General features: G+C 37.9%; 2 protein-coding genes across 10 annotated transcripts in view; one reads left to right on the top strand and one right to left on the bottom strand.

The window, feature by feature from the left end:
- col5a2a (collagen, type V, alpha 2a) overlaps positions 1 to 17,374 on the top strand; it is a 34,195-nt gene extending 16,821 nt beyond the window's left edge. The window contains exons 6-54 of the mRNA XM_067444394.1: positions 348 to 401; positions 508 to 594; positions 761 to 838; positions 2,248 to 2,292; positions 2,372 to 2,425; positions 3,120 to 3,173; positions 3,263 to 3,316; positions 3,403 to 3,456; positions 4,196 to 4,249; positions 4,470 to 4,514; positions 4,677 to 4,730; positions 4,848 to 4,892; positions 4,986 to 5,039; positions 5,206 to 5,304; positions 5,400 to 5,444; positions 5,536 to 5,634; positions 5,782 to 5,835; positions 5,942 to 6,049; positions 6,152 to 6,205; positions 6,282 to 6,380; positions 6,469 to 6,522; positions 6,608 to 6,706; positions 6,783 to 6,836; positions 7,263 to 7,316; positions 7,406 to 7,459; positions 7,553 to 7,606; positions 7,712 to 7,756; positions 7,845 to 7,943; positions 8,094 to 8,201; positions 8,286 to 8,339; positions 8,763 to 8,816; positions 8,895 to 8,948; positions 9,033 to 9,086; positions 9,204 to 9,311; positions 9,397 to 9,450; positions 9,529 to 9,582; positions 9,668 to 9,829; positions 9,906 to 10,013; positions 10,180 to 10,287; positions 10,394 to 10,447; positions 10,533 to 10,640; positions 10,725 to 10,778; positions 10,894 to 11,001; positions 11,143 to 11,196; positions 11,279 to 11,386; positions 11,461 to 11,767; positions 15,263 to 15,444; positions 15,617 to 15,859; positions 16,756 to 17,374. Coding sequence (XP_067300495.1) covers positions 348 to 401; positions 508 to 594; positions 761 to 838; positions 2,248 to 2,292; positions 2,372 to 2,425; positions 3,120 to 3,173; positions 3,263 to 3,316; positions 3,403 to 3,456; positions 4,196 to 4,249; positions 4,470 to 4,514; positions 4,677 to 4,730; positions 4,848 to 4,892; positions 4,986 to 5,039; positions 5,206 to 5,304; positions 5,400 to 5,444; positions 5,536 to 5,634; positions 5,782 to 5,835; positions 5,942 to 6,049; positions 6,152 to 6,205; positions 6,282 to 6,380; positions 6,469 to 6,522; positions 6,608 to 6,706; positions 6,783 to 6,836; positions 7,263 to 7,316; positions 7,406 to 7,459; positions 7,553 to 7,606; positions 7,712 to 7,756; positions 7,845 to 7,943; positions 8,094 to 8,201; positions 8,286 to 8,339; positions 8,763 to 8,816; positions 8,895 to 8,948; positions 9,033 to 9,086; positions 9,204 to 9,311; positions 9,397 to 9,450; positions 9,529 to 9,582; positions 9,668 to 9,829; positions 9,906 to 10,013; positions 10,180 to 10,287; positions 10,394 to 10,447; positions 10,533 to 10,640; positions 10,725 to 10,778; positions 10,894 to 11,001; positions 11,143 to 11,196; positions 11,279 to 11,386; positions 11,461 to 11,767; positions 15,263 to 15,444; positions 15,617 to 15,859; positions 16,756 to 16,902 — 4,086 coding nt within the window. The 3' untranslated portion in view covers positions 16,903 to 17,374. The remainder of the gene's footprint in view (positions 1 to 347; positions 402 to 507; positions 595 to 760; positions 839 to 2,247; positions 2,293 to 2,371; positions 2,426 to 3,119; positions 3,174 to 3,262; positions 3,317 to 3,402; positions 3,457 to 4,195; positions 4,250 to 4,469; positions 4,515 to 4,676; positions 4,731 to 4,847; positions 4,893 to 4,985; positions 5,040 to 5,205; positions 5,305 to 5,399; positions 5,445 to 5,535; positions 5,635 to 5,781; positions 5,836 to 5,941; positions 6,050 to 6,151; positions 6,206 to 6,281; positions 6,381 to 6,468; positions 6,523 to 6,607; positions 6,707 to 6,782; positions 6,837 to 7,262; positions 7,317 to 7,405; positions 7,460 to 7,552; positions 7,607 to 7,711; positions 7,757 to 7,844; positions 7,944 to 8,093; positions 8,202 to 8,285; positions 8,340 to 8,762; positions 8,817 to 8,894; positions 8,949 to 9,032; positions 9,087 to 9,203; positions 9,312 to 9,396; positions 9,451 to 9,528; positions 9,583 to 9,667; positions 9,830 to 9,905; positions 10,014 to 10,179; positions 10,288 to 10,393; positions 10,448 to 10,532; positions 10,641 to 10,724; positions 10,779 to 10,893; positions 11,002 to 11,142; positions 11,197 to 11,278; positions 11,387 to 11,460; positions 11,768 to 15,262; positions 15,445 to 15,616; positions 15,860 to 16,755) is intronic.
- Positions 17,375 to 18,807: 1,433 nt separating this feature from the next.
- gulp1a (GULP PTB domain containing engulfment adaptor 1a) overlaps positions 18,808 to 22,299 on the bottom strand; it is a 196,770-nt gene continuing 193,278 nt past the window's right edge. For 7 of the 9 annotated variants that reach the window (XM_067444399.1, XM_067444397.1, XM_067444400.1 and 4 more), the window contains one exon: positions 18,808 to 19,602. In XM_067444399.1, the coding sequence (XP_067300500.1) occupies positions 19,531 to 19,602 (72 nt within the window). In that variant the 3' untranslated portion in view covers positions 18,808 to 19,530. Of the gene's footprint in view, positions 19,603 to 21,475; positions 21,487 to 22,299 lie in introns of all 9 variants that reach the window. The other 2 variants (XM_067444396.1, XM_067444405.1) reach the window with 1 other exon arrangement.

Raw genomic sequence — 22,299 nt, 5'->3', positions numbered from 1 at the left:
ACATATAGTAAATATACCAGTGCTTTCATGATTTGATAAATACAGTGCCTTGTAGTTTACTTGCTATATGTTTTCTGATGTCTGGACACTAGATGGGGACAGAGCACAGCTCTATGTATTTCCATAAGCTGGTTTGGTCTATTTTTGAACATATTTTCAAGTGATCAGGCTAGTAAATAATGCTGAAACTGACGTTTCATAACTGATCCAATCATCTTACAGTCAACATTTTATGTGTAAGACTATAACAACAATTTGCACAGACTAATTCAATAGTGCTAATTGAGCTATAAAGGCTTTTTATTTACCTTAATTGTGTGTTTTGTTTTGTTTGGTTTGTTATATAGGGGCCTCCAGGAGCACCAGGGTTTAGAGGAGACAGCGGAGTGAAAGGTCGACCTGTAAGAAACTGCTAATTAATTTTGAAATGTGAATAAAGATGTGAAATATTGTGTAACATTATTGTAATGTTATGTTATTTTAGCCTGATTTTAATGTGTCTTGTAGGGTCTCAGAGGTCCCCCAGGATATGATGGAGAGCCCGGTATTCCAGGACAGCCAGGAGAGCCAGGGCCCCCAGGACATACCCCAGGAGTGAGTGCCAGACCGATTTGATGTTAAGTTAAAGCCCAGTTAAAAGTAGAAGTAAGACAGAATATAAGGAACTGAGGATCAATAAACAACAATACAAAAAGAATAAAAAGCGACAGCTAACAAAATGCAGCAGTATAAATAAAGCCGTATGTCCTCTGTTACTTAGGGTGAATTGTCTTCTCATATGGCCGGGGGATTTGCTGACAAAACAGGAGCTCAGCATGCTATGATGCCTGGAGTTCGGGTAAGTGGAGATTCTGTAATTTAAACAAAACAACAAAAAAATTGTATATCTAAGAACTTATATCATGACTGAGGTGCCTTTGGGCACCTAACCCCAACTCGCTCCCGGGCGCCGCAGCAAAAATGGCTGCCCACTGCTCCGAGTGTGTGTGTGTGTGTGTGTGTGTGTGTGTGTGTGTGTGTGTGTGTGTGTGGGTGTGTGTGTGTGTGTGTGTGTGTGTGTGTGTGTGTGTGTGTGTGTGTTCGCTACTCATTGCTCCTAATGTGTGTGCACTAACATTGAGGGGTTGAATGCAGAGGGCAAATTCTGAGTTTGGGTTACCATACTTGTCCTTCACATGTCACTTAAGTTTGTTTATCCGTTTATTGACTGACACCTCTTCTGTCCCCATGTTGAGAGAAATCAGGTGCAGAGGTGTGCTGTAAACATGATGGTTGTTGTAGTTCTAGACTAAATGTGAGCATGCATTTACTCTTCTCACTTGCACAAAAACAGATCCCTCAAAATTAATTAAAACAGTGAAATGCAAACTCAGAATATAAGCTACACAAACCTGCAATAATAAATATGTTAAAAAATATACTTTAGGGCCAGATTTACTAACAGCTTGTGTCTGTGCAAACCCTCTTTTGGTGTTAAGTCAGGATTTACTAAAGACATGAAGAAGAAATAAATAGCAATGAAAAGGTGTGGACAGGGTTATTTTTGCAGCTGACCTTATTGCATATGCATTTGTTGGAGTTTCTCTTTCAGAAGCAACATTTATGAGAGCAGAGGATTTAAATGTATCCTGCAAGGTGTTTTACTAAGGTTTGCGATAGTCAATTTACTAGTATTTGCGCCTGTATTTACCACCCAAAGAACGTATATGTCTTAAATCAGATGCTAATTTGTGCTGCTCTTGGTAGATTGCATTGGTCATTATGGAATTTATTCTGTAAACTGCACGTCACCTGTAGATCACATGCAGAAATGAGAAAGCAGAATTTGATGATAATGATAATTTGCCCTGTTTAGTAAATCTGCTTCTTTATTTAATAACACATTATTAACAATGTCTTCGCTGCTGACCTTCATTGATCCCATTAAACCCTACTAATAGGCTAAAATGACTTTAGATAAACATCACATTTGCGTTTCCTTTTTATTGTTGAAGTAATGTAAACATAACTTTCCATAAAAAGTAACTTGAGTAATGCAGTTAGTTACTTTTTAGGGAGTAGCAAAATATTGTAAAAATAAAAAATAAAAATAAAAATTAAGTAACTTTCCCAACACTGCACATAAGCCTCTCACAAAGAATTGCATCATTTGCTTTAAGTGCTGTGTTGTGCCACACTGCACAAGATGTGATATTTCGGAAGCAGTGAGTCTTTGATTGTTCCAGTAACAAAGCTATTTTTCAATAGGGGGAGGCTGGAACAAGGGGACCACCTGGGCCAAATGGGTCACCAGTAAGTATTTATTTGATAAGAAATTGTTTTACACATATCTGGTCCAAAGAAGCATTTTTCATGTTACAATTTCCTGTAGGGGGCATCCGGACCACAAGGACCTCCTGGTGATGTCGGAGATCCAGGGCCAATGGTGAGAAAACATGATTAATTGTGTACTGTCTCTTAAGACCTCATGATTTACTGGGGAAGTCTGTCCCGTGCTATATATTTCAGTTCAGACATCAGCCAGGATAAACTCAAAACTGCTGGTTGTTTGCATACTGCAGTCAATTTTCATGGCTCATTTATTAAAGGGAACCACAACTTCGGTTATTCACATTCTCAAAGAAAAGGAATTGTTGTAGTGGTTTTATACATGTACTTAACATTCTTTTCCCACCATTCAGTGCTTTAATTTGTTTGATTATCAGTTAGAACTTGAAACTGAAACCTTTAGGGAAACGCATACTTAGATAAAAAAACAAAACAATAAGGACATTTTGCAAATGATTTGATATGCGAAATATTAACATACGCTTGCACATTATGATGCACAGAAGACAGCAACTATACATTATAAATTATTTTTAACGAAAGTGACTTAATAGATAGTCTTGTATTATTTAAGAATTAAATATACAGCAATATATATTTACATATTTGCACCAGTTGAGTTTGAGATTGTGAGAAAAACTAATAGAGCTCAATCAGTGCTCCAGATCCACACTTTATAAATTCAAACATTTTATTATTCAAGCCTCTTAAAACATTTTTTATTTAGTGGTATTAGTGTAGGGTATTAGTGTTTTAATCATCTTTTAGTAATTACTTTCTGCATTTTATAGGGTGGCCCTGGCCAGAGAGGACCAGAGGGCCCCCCAGGGAAGCCTGGTGAAGATGTGAGTGTTCTATGCGGTCGTCATTTGTATCCTCACAACAATTTGGAAAAAATAAACAGGATCTGAAATTGAATTTTTTGTTGTCATAGGGAGAACCAGGGACTTCAGGAAGTTCAGGAGAAATGGGATTTCCTGGATCTGCGGTAATATTTGACATTGTTCATTAGCAGCTTTTCTCATTGGATTGTGTTTGCATTTACATGTATGTTTAAATACCTTTTGTGCTCAGGGAGCAAGAGGATTTCCAGGGACCCCGGGGCCTCCAGGCTTAAAGGGTCACAGAGTGAGTAAATTCTTAACTTCTATAGGCCTCATTTGAGATTTACAAGTCTGACAGCAACGGTGGGGTCCAAAATTCTGACTTTCTATTGAAATGAACCGTGGTTTTGAAAAAGTTAAAACAAAAAAGTAATAATAATGAATACAACATTTTTGATTCTTTAGGTCACTCAAATAAGCTAATATGTGTCATTGACCATGTACACTTATTTTGTATTAAATTAGAAAACAATACAAAGTAGAAGCATTGTTAATAGTCTCTGATTTTTTTAAACTAACTTATTGATAAGCTCTTTTAATATCATATCTCACTTTTGTTAGAATCTGATTCTCTTGGTCTGTAGATCTTTTATTTATTAGAGTTCACTTGAATTTTCAAAACATAATTTTGGAATTACTTACAGACCATCCATCAGGTTTTGTCTTATGCCACATTAAACACCAGCAAGCCACTCAGAACAAGATGATTTCACAATCAGAATGTTAAAAAAAAACAATAATAATACAATCACCATGTTTGACATGAAGTAATTGCTTAACTTATTTTGCACAAGCACCAAACAACTATTCAGTACAAAGTTATCTTGGTTGAGAAAACAAATATAGGCCTATAAATACGTTGTAGAATGTACAAAGAGTGATTTTTAATTGCCAGTTCAATACTTTATCCGTATTGTGTTTATTTTAGGTTTGTAGAGTCTACTAAAAAAATAATCATATTATTTTTTTCTTTTATAATTCAGGGGCACCAAGGTCCAGGTGGTCTTAAAGGAGAACGTGGAGCTGTGGGATCAAAGGTTCAGTTTTTGCAAATATAAAATTCACTTCATTATTAAGTAGCCACACACTATAGACCTTAACCGTAAAATTAATACTGACAAAGCTTTAAAAGAGCAGACTGAATTGGAGTACTTCATAGTTGCCTTTTTTAATATACTGTATATACACACATATTAAATGTGATTTTTAATAACCATTCTAAGTGCATTCACCATATATTATTTATTATTATTTTAGGGGGAATCTGGTGGATCCGGTGCAATGGGTGCCCCCGGTTCTATGGTAAGAAAACTGTAACACAATACAATAGAAACTTCAGTTAAACTATAATCATTATTAATGTGAATCTAGTAAATAAAAACAGATGTACTTCATTCTTACATTGACACAAATGCTTCTAGCCTTATTTCCAATAAAATTAAAATGGCCTATTGTTAAATGCAGGGTCCCAGGGGAATGCCAGGAGAAAGAGGACGTCCGGGCCCTAGTGGTACACCGGTATGGGAAAAAAAACATCCAACAGTGATGCCGTTCTTCAGATGACTTAAAGCAGAGATGTATTAATTTTGTTATTATTCTTAATACAATTAGTTATCTTTTTCTTTTGTATTCCAGGGTATGCGTGGTGCCCAAGGAAATGTTGGAAAACCAGGTCCAATGGTAAAAATTTGAATCAACCAAAAGATAAAGTGTAAAATACCAAGCAACTGCAAATCTCATGATGCTCATCTCTAACCTTTCAATTGGTTTAAGGGTCCTTTGGGTATTAATGGTGCCCCGGGGTATCCTGGAACCCCAGGGATGAAGGTTGGTAATAAGCTACATGTGTTTTGTATCATTTGTTAAGTACTGTATATTGCTACCAATGATACCTTTATATATTTTTATAAATTGTAATAGTTCAGCTGAACATTAACATTACCTTACATCATTGATAAATCTCATATTAAAAAGGAATACAATTGCTGTACAGGGTCAACCAGGACCTACAGGTGTAAGGGGACCAGAGGGACCACAGGGACAGAGAGGAGAGACAGGACATCAAGGCAGAGCTGGACCAACTGGAACACAAGTATGTTTGTGATACTCATTTTGTACACAAGGAAAGAGTCAATTATTTAATAATCTATAACACAAATACCATGGTTGTTTATTTATTATTTTTAGGGGCCTATGGGCACTGACGGTGGTCCAGGTTCCAAAGGGCCAGTGGTATGTTGTGATGTTAAATGTTAAAATGTTGCTATTTTTATTGGATTACGAATGCAGATATTGGCAATTAACAAAATATTATTTTCTCCAGGGAGCTGCTGGTCCTCAGGGTCCTGTTGGTCTGCTTGGCCCAACTGGCCCACCAGGACCTCAGGGAAGCACCGGACAGCCTGGTATCAAAGGTCAAGGGGTAAGGCATTCTTCATTCGCATTGTGGCATATTTATTTTATGGACTGAAGATTTGTTGTGTTTATAGAACATAAACCATCGTTCAATGTATATGTATGTTCTATTTGTGCCCTAAAATGACTCTGGAAATGATTTAATTTTGTTTAGGGAGATGTAGGTGTTGCTGGATTTAAAGGAGAGGCTGGACCTAAAGGAGAACCTGTAAGTTTTGATTGAATACTGTAACCAAATTTCTTCTTAACCAGTAAAAAAAAACAAAAAAAAAACGAGATTTTTAAAAAAAATAATTAAACAACCTTTGTCATAGGGTCCACCAGGAGCACAGGGAGTAATCGGACCTCAAGGAGAAGAAGGAAAACGTGGAACCAGAGGAGATCCTGGTTCTGTTGGCCCTCCTGGGCCTGTTGGTGAGAGAGTGAGTCTAGTTTTCCTTTTATTACCTACGCTACAGTAAACTTACGTGAATGCAACTGAAAGACTAACTAAGTTTCCATGGGGTTTTTATTGCCTGATTTAGGGGGCACCTGGAAACCGAGGCTTCCCTGGTCAAGATGGCTTACAAGGTCCAAAGGTAATAATAGACTATTATCTAGTTGAATCTAATTAGCTGAATAATGAAATAATAATTTTGTTCATACTCATCTTAGGGTGCACAAGGTGACCGTGGAATTACAGGAACCGCTGGCCCTAAAGGCTCTACTGGAGATCCAGGGAGAACAGGTGAACCAGGTCTACCAGGCGCAAGAGTAAGTGAAATTTGCCGTGCCTTGTATCCTTATAATAGAAAAGCTCTAATACCGCTCTAGTTCATGTTTTAGATTCTTTTTTTCTCAGGGTTTGACAGGGACACCTGGAGTTCAGGGTGCCGAAGGAAAGCCAGGACCACTGGTACATTTATCTGATGTTTCCATTAATGATTGGAATAAAACGTCCTTATTTTTAAATGTAAATATTTCTATGCACCTTTCTACAGGGTGGTCCAGGTGAGGACGGGCGGCCAGGGCCTGCAGGGTCAACTGGAACAAGAGGCCCTCCCGGAACTATGGGACCGATAGGCCCAAAGGGTTTTAGCGTGAGTGGAATTTTTATTGATTTAATAATGTTTTGCTTATAAGTACAAAAAACTTATCATTTTAACAATAATTTAGGGGGATCCAGGAAAGGCAGGTGAGCAGGGATCTGCTGGAGTTCCTGGGCAGAGGGTGAGTAACAGCATTTAAATATATTAAATCATATTGCTCACAGTAATTACTGGTGCTTAGCAGGAATTAATATTACTATTGCGTATATTTCGTTAATAGTAAAAATAAATAAATAAAACAAAGCATTGAACACGAATGCATGGCTCATTTTGTGCCTTCCAGATAATAAAAGTGTCAAATAAATCTTACAGAATTACTTTTGACTTTTGCAACACCTAAGGCAACTGCATAGCAATATGCCAGAAAAACTAATCAAAAACATCTCAGAACATCCTAGCAACCACATTGCGATGGCTTGGTCGAAGCAGCACTGTAACATAATGACTGCTAATTATTTTATGGCCACACTCCACTGACGTTTTAACATTCACAACATTTTTATCTTGTTCTAACTAAAATGTAGCTGTTCCCTTCAACTTTTTGTAGGGCCCACCTGGAAAAGATGGAGAAGTAGGCCCAGCTGGTCCACCAGGTCCACATGTAAGTGTGCCATTTTGTCTATTTATTATATTTACAGTTACAAAATTACAGTTAGAGTTCGATCTACTATTTTATTTAATGATTTTCAGGGTCCAGCAGGTGACAGAGGCGAACAGGGACCTCCCGGAATGCATGGTTTCCAGGTGCTTAATTAATTATGATTATTTCTTTTCAAATTATTATTTTCTTTCTTGCTATTAAGCTCCTTAATCTATCTCCTTATACCTGTTTCTCAGGGTTTACCGGGCCCAGCAGGTGCTCCTGGAGAGGGAGGAAAACCTGGTGATCAGGTTAGTTCAACACACATACAACGACAAATTCTTGAAAAAACAGATGACAAAAAAGGGAAAAAATGGCAGAAAACAGTGCTAATTATCTCCCTTTCTCTTTTTAAGGGTATCCCTGGTGAAGGTGGCCCTGTAGGCCAAATTGGGCCACGGGTGAGTTCTAGTTTTACCTGTCACTTCTGTAAACACACGTTGTTGATGTCAAGATATGTCTTTAATGGTCAGTCTATTAATTTAACAGGGTGAACGTGGAATTCCGGGAGAGAGAGGAGAACTGGGATCTGCTGGTCTGCCTGGAGCCAAAGGTATCCCAGGAGCTCCTGGTCCTGATGGCCCAAAGGTAGAATGGAGCTTGACTTACAGTATATTAAAAACAGAAAACACCTTTAGATATAAGCACACATCAGTTTTACTATGCAGGTGAACTTATAATCATGACACACTGTTTGTAAAATACTGTAAAATTCATCATTCTATTGAATTTTTGTAGGGTAGCCCTGGGCCTACTGGTGCGTTGGGCGATTTAGGCCCTCCTGGTCTGCAGGGAATGCCAGGTGAAAGAGGGATCTCTGGTCCACCTGGTCCAAAAGGAGACAGAGTGAGTAGTAATGCCATTGAATTTAGATTACATAGATATTTGCAAAGTGTCTTTTTTTTAATTAACATTTTCCCACACATTTAGGGAGCTATTGGTGAGAAAGGATCAGAGGGAACTCCAGGAAGTGATGGTGCAAGGGTAATTATCGCAGTATTGTCCTATTTGTAATAGATCATAATTGAGTTGTTCTCAACTGGTGGGTTGTAAGTCATTCTGACAAACAATAAAAATGAGTATGATATAAAAATAAATTGAGTTAGCTGTGATATTAGCCTATTCAAGCATTTTCTATTTATATGTATTTTTGATTTTTAACTAAGCAAATCTTAATTCATCTCTGTGTGATTTTCAGTGAATTATATTTGAGAGAAACATTTTAAGAGTTAAAATATTGAGAGAACGCATACATCTCAATATTCATGTTAGTAATTGAACAGAGAATGACCTGTACAAGACATGTTCAAGCAGGCCTGATCAGAGATGCAAACACAAAATGATTAATTCATGTTTGATATGCATGAGAGGATAATTTCATACTGACATTTTGCCTCTCTCATGTAGGGCTTGACAGGCCCAGTTGGCCCTGCAGGACCCGCTGGCCCAAGTGGTGAAAAGGTACATAGGATCCAATTATTTCTTTTGTAATATTGTTTCTTTTAAAGACCTCATAATTATAATGTAGTGTTTTAACAGGGAGAATCAGGCCCTAAGGGACCACCTGGACCTCAAGGATCAAGAGCAATGCCAGTGAGTTGACATTTGACACTCAATATGTCTTTCAAATTAGTTGAATAATTTGATTTATTAACAAATATTTGTGCTAAAACCAAGGGATCCCGTGGTGAACCTGGACCAATAGGTGCTGTAGGCTTTGTGGGACCACCTGTAAGTAGAAATTTTGAAATCTGACAGAAAACTGTTTGATATTGTTTGCACAAAGCTTTTTTCAGATCAGTGAGTAAACTGGTTCTGAGTGAACATGATACACTTTCAAAACAACAGGGTCTTGATGGTCAGCCCGGTGCGAAAGGACCACCAGGAGAGCCTGGACAAAAGGGTGATGCGGGATCTCCTGGCCCTCAAGGGTTGGCTGGACCTCCAGGACCACAGGTGATAAAACAATTTCATTTTTTATTTTTTTTGCTATGAAGATGCTATCAAATTAATAATCTCTCTCTCTAACTTGTGACTACAGGGTAAATTTGGCGTGGCTGGACCAAAGGGGGGTAGAGGAACACAGGGGGCACCTGTAAGTGTAGCTGTGAAAACAATAACTATATCATGCGTTTTGAATGACTAGTCAGTAAACATACCTCATACTGTTTAGGGCCCAACAGGTTTCCCTGGATCTGCTGGAAGAGTTGGCCCACCTGGTCCAACGGTATGTTGCATGTATTACATGGTTTAAAATTACAAATCAGTATCTCCCCCCAAAAAATTCAAGCCCTTAAGAATTTGTTTTTTAGGGTCCTCTTGGAGAGCCAGGTCCACTTGGTCTTCCTGGAAAAGAGGGTCCACCTGGTCTTCGAGGAGATCATGGACCTCCAGGACGCCAGGGAGAAAGAGGTCCCTCTGGGCCTGCTGGAGGCCCTGGAGACAAAGGAGATTCTGGAGAAGATGGACCACCAGTAAGGGCACCATATGTTTCTCTGAAATACAAAATGTAAAAACAAGAACAAGAATCCTAACGGTTATTTCCATTAGGGACCTGATGGTCCACCAGGTCCTGCTGGAACAATGGGGCAAAGAGGAATTGTAGGCCTTCCTGGTCAAAGAGGAGAACGTGGAATGGCTGGAATCCCTGGACCAGCTGTTAGTATCCATTAAATATTAAAATACTAAATAATATTAAATAGAGCTTGAGCTTTACCTCAGATGATAGTTTACTGTCCTCTATGGTAAACATATTAAATGACATCTAAGATAACTTAATTTTTATAGCTTTTGTAATCTGCTTGCTTATGATTGTCACATTTAGGGTCCTCCAGGAAAACAGGGGTCATCAGGAACCCCAGGAGACAAAGGACCTCCTGGCCCAGTTGGGGTGCCTGGCGCTAACGGACCTCGGGGAGATCCTGGACCTGATGTAAAACAAATTTTATTTAATTGTTGAAAAGAAAGGAGTTACTTTGCACAGTAAATAAATATGCTACTTTTTTTAACTCAATCGTAAAGCAAATTTTGTTCATTAGGGGCCTGCTGGATCTGATGGCCCACCAGGAAAGGAAGGTGTCATAGGAACCCAGGTGAGACCCAAAAACATCAAATTACACGTCTAAATCTTTAATTCAAGCTGTTTGTGCCAATCTTACAGAGTTGCTTATTTTTAAGGGTGATCGAGGAGATCCAGGCCCAGAGGGTTTGATTGGATCTGTAGGACAACCTGGTACCCCTGGTCCTGTCGGTGCAACTGGAGGCATTGGAAAGAGAGGAGAGCATGTAAGTCCCAAATTTTCTTTATGTATACTAGAAAGAGATCTCTAAAGCATTTTGGCTTACGCTTTTTTCACACTGCCTTGTCAGGGTTCAAAAGGACCCTCTGGCCCTCCAGGTCCTGCTGGAAAACGAGGACTCACAGTAAGATATCTATGAAACAACACAACCTGGCATAGTTTGAAATGCTTTATTTACCATAATATTGCTGATAAAAGCAGCAACACACTGCTCCTTCATTTCCAACTATCTATTTAAGGGGCCACAAGGACCAAGAGGAGATAAGGGAGATCTGGGTGACCATGGAGAAAGAGGACAGAAGGGTCACAGAGGATTTGCCGGCTTACAAGGTCTTCCTGGACCACCTGTAAGTTATAACAAATAGAAAGCTTTCTTTCAAAGCTTGCATCGCCTGCACCCAGTATATAAATAATTGAATATAAGCAATATATTATAAGTGAAGCTTTTTCCCCGCCATCATAAACTTTTACATTTACTTAATTTTTAGGGCACAACTGGAGAACAGGGAGCCCCAGGCATTTTTGGTCCAAGTGGACAAAGGGTATGCATTCAACTTGTTTAATGTGAGAGGTTTACAAGTAGTCAAAAGGTAATTGATGTCAATTAAATAATTTGTCTCACAGGGACCTCCCGGGCCTTCTGGGCCACCTGGAAAGGAAGGGTACATTGGACAGCCTGGACCTATGGGACCTCCTGGTTCAAGAGGGACTAGTGGTGATATTGGACCAGAGGCAAGTTCAACACTCATACCATCTCACATAATATTAATACTTAGATGGACACTTATTTTTGACATCATGCTTAGGGACCTCCTGGAGAACCTGGCCCACCTGGCCCTCCTGGATCTCCTGGACCTCCCACTGCGGCTATGGACGATTTTTTTGGTGGGCCTCAAGATTATGATGCTGGTCCTCCTCCCCCAGAGTTCAGTGAGGATGAGGCTCTTCCCAATAGTAACTCTACAGGCATGTTCCAAGCTGATCCTGGAGTTCAGGCTACTTTGAAGGCTCTGAGCAGTCAGATTGATAGCATGCGTAGCCCTGATGGTAGTAGAAAGCATCCTGCCAGAACTTGTGAGGACTTGAGACAATGCTACCCTAAAAAAAAAACAGGTAAGTTAATAGTATTGCATAGGCATGTCATTTATTATAACCAACATACTAAGTAGGCCACTGACTTGGTAAATTAGTAGCCTACATTTACCAATTGAGGCTCATTAGAAAAACGTGCCTGCAGTGACATTTCCGCACTGAAATGTCCAGAGAGTGATGCTTAAGCTTGATGTCTGGCTATAATGGCACTCCTGAAGTGAAATCTCGAGATCGTGGCGCTTAAAGGTTCATGCATCATCGCGTTTGAAAATAACATACCAGCTACAATAATCCCTACCCTAAAGTTAGTAATAACAAAATTGAGAGATAAAATTACATTTGCTGAAGCACCCATGCTGTTTGAACTTGCTTCTAGGTGCCTTGCTCAAGGGCACCTCAGTCATTTCCAGCCAAAACTGAGAATCGAACCAGAAACCTTTGTTACCAGTCTGACTTTCTAACCATTAGGCCACAACTCTCCCAAAATATGCCTATGTGTGGTCCTACTCAACCCGCTTTGATCGGGATTCGAACGGTCTCCGGCGTAGGATGCTGGAGCGCTAACAAGGACACTAAAAATCGCAGCCAACATACATGGTAAATGCGTTTTAATGCGTTAGGTCAAAACATTGTATTGTGCAAGGAACCACATGGAAATTCCTTTAATAATTTACTAAGAAGTAGGGCTGGGCGATATATCGAATATGATAATTTTGACGACAATGTAAAATTTGAAAATATTGTGAATATCGAATATTTCAAATTCAACATGCATACTTTCCCAAACTACGTTACCAGATAACGCAGAGCTCTGCTTCCACCGTTCACTTTGGAAGCAGAAGAGTTAAATATATACACGCAGCGCATGACAAAGAAAGCTACAGCAACATGCGTGCATGAGAGAAATAATAGCACAGCGCGGGACATGCTCGCACTGCCGGTCTTTGACTTGAAGCGCACGCTTATGCCTTTCAGACAGCATACTATCGCGATTCACTTCAGTTCTTTCATGGATTACTAGGTTTGAATGGTCAAACAAATGTTAAAATGCACATCCTGGCGAGTATTCAGGTCAACACAGTAGTGTATGTCTTTAGTGAACGTACACAGAGTTGAGTAAGAAATCGTGTGACGTCACCCATAGGATTCCGATAAGCCGCTCTGAAGCTTAAAGTATGGGCGAGCTGGCCGTTGCCATCTTGTGAGCGAGTCATCACGTGTCACTCCCGGATAACAGAAAATGGGCAAAAGGCGGGATGTGGGCGGAGCTTAGGTGACCCAATGACTACAGACGCCGGATAAATGGCTATCCACCTGCAACCACCCTTAATTATGCAGAACTTTAAGGCTTTATATAACGTAAACGAATGAGTTATACAAAATTTCACCCCCCTCACAGTTGTCATGAAGGTCAAAATTAGCCATATATGCAAAAAACACAATTTGTACCAGGCTGTAAACATGTTTTTTTTTCCTGCTGTAAAGTTGGGAATTTTAACATGGGGCTCAATAAGATTCTGCTCCCTTCTGGAGCCTGTCTCTAGTGGCCAGTCGAGGAATTGCAGTTTACATTACTTCCGTATTGGCTTCAAGAGAGATTGTGGGAGGTTGCCGCTTGGTTACAAAGAATTTAGCCCGTCTTAAAGGGCCGGAACTCATATTCTGTGTGATTTAATGTTAATCAAACAACAATGAAAAATAGAAAACCACCTGAAAACCATCCCATGCTTGGCTCAAAAACTTGAATATATTTATTAAGAATCAGTATAGCCTATAGTTAATTTATAGATTGAAGACTGAGCAGTTTTTTAGATATATATTTGATATTAGATTTATTTCTTGAATTGCTACTGTTAAATAGACCCACTGTAGCTGAAAATAAAGCACTTTTTGTCAAATTGTTTGTAATTTGCATGTTTTGCTTATTTTTTAGGATTTAAGATACATTTAAAAATCTATATTGTTATTATAAAAGTAAATGTAAAAAATAAGATTTTGAAATAAGAAATATGATTTGAACCAAATTAAATACAAAATGTAAACTTTTTGTATTCAATTTGTTTCTATCTAAATATTTTTTGTTGGTTGTAATGGGGGCAAAAGAAAATATATATTTGCAAACACATCGAGATATATATCAAATATTGTAAATATTTTGACAATAGAGATATTTTTTTAGATATCACCCAGCAAGAGTACTGCCAAGATTGGTCATTTCATCTGAAAGTATAGGTTCGTTTTCGGAATTTTGCAAAAATGTAGGTAGAGGCACGTTTTTCCAATGAACCTAGGTTACATACAGTTAGTTATAGCAAATTACTTTTAGACAGTTGTTACAGTATGTTTGCAATAGTATTAATATTCTAACATCCTCATTGCGGCTTGATACAGTTGTAGCTGCACTCTCAGAAAAAAGGTACAGTGCTGTCAGTGGGGCGGTACCCTAAGGTACAAAAGTGAAAATGCACATCTCTGTACCTTACTCACCCCTAAATGGTGCATATCAGTACTTTAAGAGTGCAAATTAGTAGCTTAAAGGGGTACTTCAGCGCTGGGAAGATTAATCTGTATTTAAACTGGGTCATCAATGTAGTAGAAATGTGAAATTATTTTTGAATTTGGTGCCTTCTAGACTGAGAAAAGACAGAAAATGTATTTTTGTCTCATGGGGATGAAAGACTACAATTCCCAGAATGCTTTGCTGCCCTGTGAGGCCATTTCCAAAGCCCCCAACTTTTTTCACCAAAGATTACTGTGACTGATGGAGAAGACACTACAATTAAAAACTGAACATGTCTGTTCAATATAATGAGTGAGTCAGCGTGCGAGTATCACAGCACTGAGCACTAACTACAGGAGTCAGATAAATGAGCTAATGAGCTGTTGTGATGAGAGCTGAGGTAATCGCGACTACAGCTGCGGCATACATTCACAACAAGAGTTTAGTCTGACGCGTTTCAGTTCATACCTTTGAAAGCCTAACTTTCATAGAAATTAATTTGAGAAGTTAAAATACTTACATTGCTCACCATAGCGCTGTTTAAATGAGTGCCTGTAGCTGAGCTGAGCTCTGAGTGTGATCTCCATCCCCCATGCGCGGGTTCAAAATATGCGGAAATGGCTCCCTCTGCTGGCTGTAGTCTTTAGCCTTTGGCCAAACATTCCTCCTATGAAGCAAATATTGTCAATTTGCATCATAGGAGGAATTTTTCCAGAAATAAAATGCTTAAATCTATTGTCTCAGGGAGATATGAGGGGGAAAAGCACATTTATATGAATATACTCCAGGGTTTCTACTAATACAAAGCCATATGCTAATCGCTGATGTAACCCTTTAAAGGTACATATTAGTACCTTTTCAGTTTTGTACCTTAGGGTACACCCCTAGTGACAGCAATGTACCTTTTTTCTGACAGTGTGGGAAATTGTTTTGATTTTTATTTAAAATAACAATTACCAGGATATCTGATGCTTATGAAATTAAACATCCCCAAATGTTTAATCTCTACATCATAGGTGAATACTGGGTGGATCCAAACCAGGGCAGCGCAGAGGACGCCATTAAAGTTCATTGCAATATGGACACTGGAGAGACATGCATCTCCGCAATCCCCTCCAGCATCCCCCGGAAGTCATGGTGGAGTTCCCCAGGAAATAAACCTGTCTGGTTTGGAGCTAATATGAATGGAGGAACATATGTAAGCACAACTCTTATGAAAATGTTGTTTAATCATGTCAATTGCGTGAGCTCAGTTAGTGCTATAGCATTTAGAATACAAGATAACATTACATGGCAATAAATAATAGAATTATCTATCACATGATAAAACTGTACGTCTCTTACTCATTTCTTTTTATGTCTTTATGAAGTTCACTTACGGGAACAAAGACCAGGCCGCCAACACTGTCACAGTTCAGATGACTTTCATCCGTCTGCTCTCCAAAGAGGCATCACAAACGATCACTTACCACTGCAAGAACACTGTGGGCTACAAGGAAGAATCAAGTGGAAATCTCAAGAAAGCAGTCATCCTCAAAGCTTCAAATGATCTAGAGCTCAAAGCTGAGGGAAATAACCGCTTTAGATACACTGTCCTTGAGGACAGCTGCTCAGTAAGTACACTGCAGAACATCATTTGTATGAAAGCATAATTTTCAAAACCTGGTAAACTGGTCTTGATCTCCACTGCCTACATTTTCTAAGGCAGCCTAACTCAAAATGGAACCTTTTAAGTGAGGATTAGATTTAAACACTCTGCATAGACAGCAACCTCAGCATCAATAGAAATAGCATTAGTTTATGTTAGCATGTTGCTAAGTAAACAAAACATCACTATGCATAAGTATACTTTGGTATCATATATACTTTTTACAATACATCATGGTCAGTGATGGTGGTAAAAGTATCGCAGGTTACATGATCATACTACATTTTCCCTAAAGTAACTAATACATTATATTTCAATTTACAACAAAATATCTGAATTTGGTAATTTATTGGCTGACACCTCATCTGCCCTCATGTTGAGAGAAATGGGGAGTAAGCGCAGAGGCATGTGCTAAAAAGAGTACACATGATTTTTTTTTTTTTTTATTGCTGAAGAAAGAGTATTGAACTTTCTTCTCCAGCATCCTATTCTTCTGCAATCCAGAAAGGCAGCAGAGCTAAAACAGTAATCTAACAGATTACTGTCTATAAAGAGTAGCTAGTTTAGTAATGCAATTGGTTACTCTTTAAGGGAATGACACAATATTGTAATACATTACTTTTAAAAGTACCTTTCCCCAACACTGATTATGATCATCTCTGTTAAGGAAGTAATTATCTAGAATTTAGTTTTGCTGCTTACCTTCTGGAACAGCTTTCATATCGGGATCTATGTAGACAGCTTGATAGGTTTAGGAACAGGCATAGATAACTCAAGTTGCACATACATGAGCATGCAGTATCAGTACTACGGCACTAAGTGCCCCCATACAAACCTAAATGAATGTTTTTCTCTTCACAGCAAGCAAATGGTAATTGGGGCAAGACAGTGTTTGAATACAGGACCCAGAAAACAGCAAGACTACCTATTGTGGATATTGCACCTGTGGACATTGGAGGTTCAGACCAGGAGTTTGGTATTGATATCGGGCCCGTGTGCTTCTTGTAAATCAAGGAGTAGAGATGCATTGAAGAGAATCCTGAGACTCTTAAAGTGACTGCTGACGAGATCAGCCTTGTACATACAGAGCATTGGACTTTTCTGGCCCTTTAGCGAGATATTTATTGTGCCTTCCAAGCGTCTTAAGAAAACAACCACTCCAAAAGGTTTTTAAAGAATGGTCCCTTGAAAGAAATTCAATTTAACTGAATTTTTATACTACAAGACTATCCATCAACTGCTGTTTTAAATTGACATGGCCATTGCAAGTAATAGATAATGATGATACACACTGTACCAACTATAGTTGCAATTAAAATGATCTGGATTTGCCTGTTTTCATTACAGTATGTTTTTATTTTTATTTTTTACAAACAAAAAATGGTGCTATAGAGGAAGTTGAGTATTTTTTGACTCCCAAAACTGCACTTTTGTAATTACTTTCAAACCGAATTTACAATTAAAGATGAAAACATTTGTTCATTAGTGCAAGCTACCTCGTTTCTATAAACTGGCGAAAGCTGACAACAGACTTGCTGTACGTGAATTCCGATAAGGAGCTGTACGACTGGTTGTATTTCTGTCATCAGAAGGTACAAAGCAGGGTAAGGAAATGCAAATAAAATGAAATGCATCTGAGACTCCTTTGTTAAAAGGTGCATTATTATTTCTTTCCCAAAATGAAAACCAAGTATCCAAGTTATATTTTTCCTCTGGTGATCTAAAAGTAACACTTGCTTAGTTTTATGTTTTAAATGCTTTTATAAAGGTAAAAGGCACAATGCTGGAGCAGTTAAATAAATTAGAGCAGTATTGACCATTTTTATGGTGTCGTTTTCTATAGCATGCTGGTAATACCTATCATTCTTGCGCTTTTTCTTCTTTTATTATCATTTTATTCTATTTTAGAACTCTTTTAAGCCATTTTGGTATGGCTTTGAAGCTAATCTCATGTATTTGCTTTGCAAATTAAAATATGCTCAGTACCGTTTACCATTTTATTGAATCAATCAAAGTTTTTCTTCCTCTTTTTTTCTTGACTTTTGGAGATGCTTGTTTCTTTCCTTACCTTTTACGCATGAAATATATATATTTTTTAATGAATAAAAATGTAAGATATTGCTTTGCTTCATTATATCTATAAGTTGCTAGAGTGGTTTATTTATGCAATTTTGTTCAAACTTGTCAAAATGTTTTTTTATTTTGATGATTCTTTTTATTTTTGCTTTAAGCAAGTAATAAGAAATGGCAGGGATAATACTTATTTAAAACATTTTTTTCTTTTCTGTTTATAAAGATCATTTAATTAAGCATAATTGTCAAATATGATTAGAACAGGAGCAAAAAAACATGCCTATTTTATTAACAGGAAGTGTGCTTTTATGAATCCTGTGTGAATGTTATTATGCCTTGTATATGCTCTTCAGACAGGTTTCTACAACAATTGAAATTTCTTGGTGCAGGACGACGGAAAAGCACTTTTGATGAACATTCAAAGGATGGGAAAGATCAGCTTAAAAGAGCAGCAATGTGTGTAAAGAAAATGTGATGCTCTTCAGAAAGACACACAGAACCTTACATAATTGAGCCAACGTTACATTTTGAATTTGAGAAATCGTGCATTATAATTGGTAGGAAAACATAACATTTTAAGCCTTTATACTCATTTTAAGAGTATATTTAAAACAAACGTGTGCTGAACATTAATGGTACTCAAGTATATAAAGATTATTTTACTGTAATATTACAATTTATTCACATTGTATTTTCCATACATTATCTTCCACTTGAAATAAATTACTTAAACACTATAGCATGTGGGTGACAATTTGTTAAGCCACCAAAACAAGGTCTCTTATTTAATGCAGGTGAAGTTTAAAGAAAGACATCTTACAAAACAACGTACGCAGAGAATTCTGTATCGTTTTCTTTTAATGACTACAACAGCAAAGGCTAAAATGATGCTTATAAACTCAATGAACAATAACACATAAACAGATCTCTTCCAAAGTGCTTCCTTGTGCAAGAGTATACTAAAATATGTCATATAAAATTAAACTGCAATACATGTTAATGCAGAAATATCCCAGTCTTGCAATTTATGCCATATTTTAATGGATCCTCTGCTAACAAAAACAATATCATAATTTTACATGTGATCTGTTAAAAAAGTAGTGTGGTTACGATGTGCGGTAATGCATTACATGTTAAAAATAACGTTACAAAATAATGTAAAGGGAATCCTCTATAATATAACATTTTATGGATTTTATGTATTGTAATATGCCATAGAGAAATCAAACAAACTACGGTTTGTATGTGTAACAGAAGCTTAAAGAATTTGATTGTGATAACAGTTATGAAACTTTGACTCAGATTGTGCAACTGGACATACTTTCTACATCCTTCACTGCCTGTACAAGCAAGGGGTGTTAAAACTACATTAACTAGTTCATTTTTTTAGTTCTTACAAAAATAGTGATCTACTAATTTCTCAATATACTTTTTGTAAACCAAATTCAAAATGCAAATACATAAAAAAAAGTAAGATAAGACATTGACATCTTGACTGTAAACCCGAGTTTGGCACTTTAATACAAATGGTTTAAAATGAAAGTGACAACTTTCTTCTTGGCATCAGCAACGACCTTCTAGTGGATCAAGGGAAAAGACAGTGCCCTCTACTGTTAGTCCCATTTTGAACCCCTCCTGGAGAGGAAAAACAACAGGAAAAAACAAGCCCTATTAGTGTTACTTTTAAACAACCCTTATAAAACACCCACATTATACACAAACATTTATACAAATCTTGTAAATCAAAAGGCTTTTTAAGCAAGGCATTAGGAAGAAGAAAATGACACAGGGCTTAAAGTTTGGGTGTAAATACTTTACATAGTAAAGTTATAGTTCTCATTAAAATTAATTTTTAATTATTTGCATTTGCTCACTATCATGTTGCTCCAAACCTGTGTGATTTTCTTCATCCCATGGAACACATTTGAGCAAAATATTAACACTGCTTTTTTTTTTTTTTTAACCATACAATGAAAGTGAATGGTGATCATGGACTGTCAAGTAAATAAATAAATAAAAAACGACAAAAGGCATAAATAATTTGTGATTAATATTTAGGACAAGTACAGTGGGGCAAAAAAGTATTTAGTCAGCCACCAATTGTGCAAGTTCTCCCACTTAAAAAGATGAGAGAGACCTGTCATTTTCAGCATAGCTACACTTCAACAATGACAGAATGAGAAAAAAAAAATCCAGAAAATCACATTATCTGATTTTTTAAAGATTTTACTTGCAAATTATGGTGGAATATAAGTATTTGGCCACCTAGAAAAAAAGAAAGATTTTTGGCTCTCTCAGACCTGTAACTTCTTCTTTAAGATGCTCCTCTGTCCCCCACTCATTACCTGTATAAATGGCACCTGTTTGAACTAGTTATCAGTATAAAAGACACCTGTCCACAACCTCAAGTAGTCATACTCCAAACTCCACTCTGGCCAAGACCAAAGAGCTGTCAAAGGACACCAGAAACAAAATTGTAGACCTGCACCAGGCTGGGAAGACTGAATCTGCAATAGGTCATCAGCTTGGTGTGAAGAAATCAACTGTGGGAGCAATTATTAGAAAATGGAAGACATACAAGACCACTGATAATCTCCCTCAGTCAGGGGCTCCACACAAGATGTGGTCAAAATGATCACAAAAACGGTAAGCAAAAATCGCAGAACCACACAGGAGGGACCTAATGAATGACCTGCAGAGAGGGGTGGAAACATCATGTTTTGGGGCTGTTTTTCTGCAAAGGGACCAGGATGACTGATCCGTGTAAAGGAAAACATTAATTGGGCCATGTATCATGAGATTGAGTAAAAAGCTCCGTCCATCAGTAAGGCCATTGAAGATGAAACGTGGCTGGGTCTTTCAGCATGACAATAATTTCAAACGCACCGCCCGGGCAATGAAGGAGTGGTCTAGCCAGTCTCCAGATCTCAACCCCATAGAAAATCTTTGGAGGGAGTTGAAAATCCATGTGGCTCAGCGACAGCTCCAAAGCATCACTGCTCTAGAGGAGATCTACATGGAGGAATGGGCCAAACTACCAGCAACAGTGTGTAAAAACCTTGTGGTGACTTACAGAAAACGTTTGACCTCCGTCATTGCCAACAAAGGGTATATAAAAAAGTACTGAGATGAACTTTTGTTATTGACCAAATACTTATTTTCCTCCATAATTTGCAAATAAATTATTTATCAGACAAACAACTCTAAAATCAGACAATGTGCTTTTCTGGATTTGTTTTTCTCATTCTGTCTCTCATAGTTGAATATTACAGGCCTCTCTCATCTTTTTAAGTGGGAGAATTGGTGGTTGACTAAATACTTTTTTGCCCTACTGTATAGGTATATGTATGGAAAAGAGAAGTGTGGACATGACGAAATGGTGAGAAATGGACAGAAAATGGATCTGATTTTTTTTAATGAATTATCCATTTAAAATCATTAAGCATGCCAAATTAGACTTCAGCTATATGCCATCTGAAGTAAATTAAAATCATCTTAAAATACAAACCATCTTTGCCGCTGCAAGCAGAAAGAGAGCAAAGAGATGGAAAATTTTAGGTATTAGTTAAGCAAAACTGGCAAATGTATAAATGTTATATGTAACAGCTCTATATGCAAGGTTTGAAGCATACTCAAAAAGCAAATGTAGCACTTCTCTTGAAAGTTTTTCATCCACATAATTATAGCACTCTGGGTTTCCCCGAGTGCAGCAGCAAATGGCTGCCCATTGCTCCGGGGGTGTGTGCTCACTGTGTGTGTGTGTTCACTATTCACTGCTCCTAGTGTGTGTGTGCACTAACTTGGGTGGATTTAATGCAGAGGACAAATTCTGAGTATGGGTTAACATACTTTGCCTGTGCATCATAATTAAGATCTGTTACATGGTTTATTGTCCTTTTAATAACATTCACATTTTAGTCTTTATTTTCTCCTTTACCCATGTTTCTTTATCGCTCTAACATGTTAAAGGTCCCGTTCTTCGCGATTCCATCTTTCAAACTTTAGTTAGTGCGAAATGTTGCCGTTAGAGCATAAATAATACCTGTAAAATGATAATGCTCAAAGTTCAATGCCAAGCGAGATATTTTATTTAACAGTAGTTCCCTTTCAAAGCCTACAGCGAACGGCCGGTTTGGACTACACCCCTGCACTTCCTTCAGGAATGACGTCACTAGAACCGTTTGTCGACTAACCCTCCGCCCACAAGAACACGCGAAATAGGGGGCGTGGCTTTGTTGCTCTCCCACGTGAAGAAGAGCGCGCATTCAGCGCTTGCATCTCCCCGTTATGGTAAGAGGCGGGACCTTTCCGTGCAAAGTGCGCTAAGCTGCT

This window comes from Pseudorasbora parva, chromosome 5 (genome assembly GCF_024679245.1).
Source record: "Pseudorasbora parva isolate DD20220531a chromosome 5, ASM2467924v1, whole genome shotgun sequence".
Taxonomy (NCBI): domain Eukaryota; kingdom Metazoa; phylum Chordata; class Actinopteri; order Cypriniformes; family Gobionidae; genus Pseudorasbora; species Pseudorasbora parva.
This window is presented reverse-complemented; position numbering and strand designations above follow the sequence as displayed.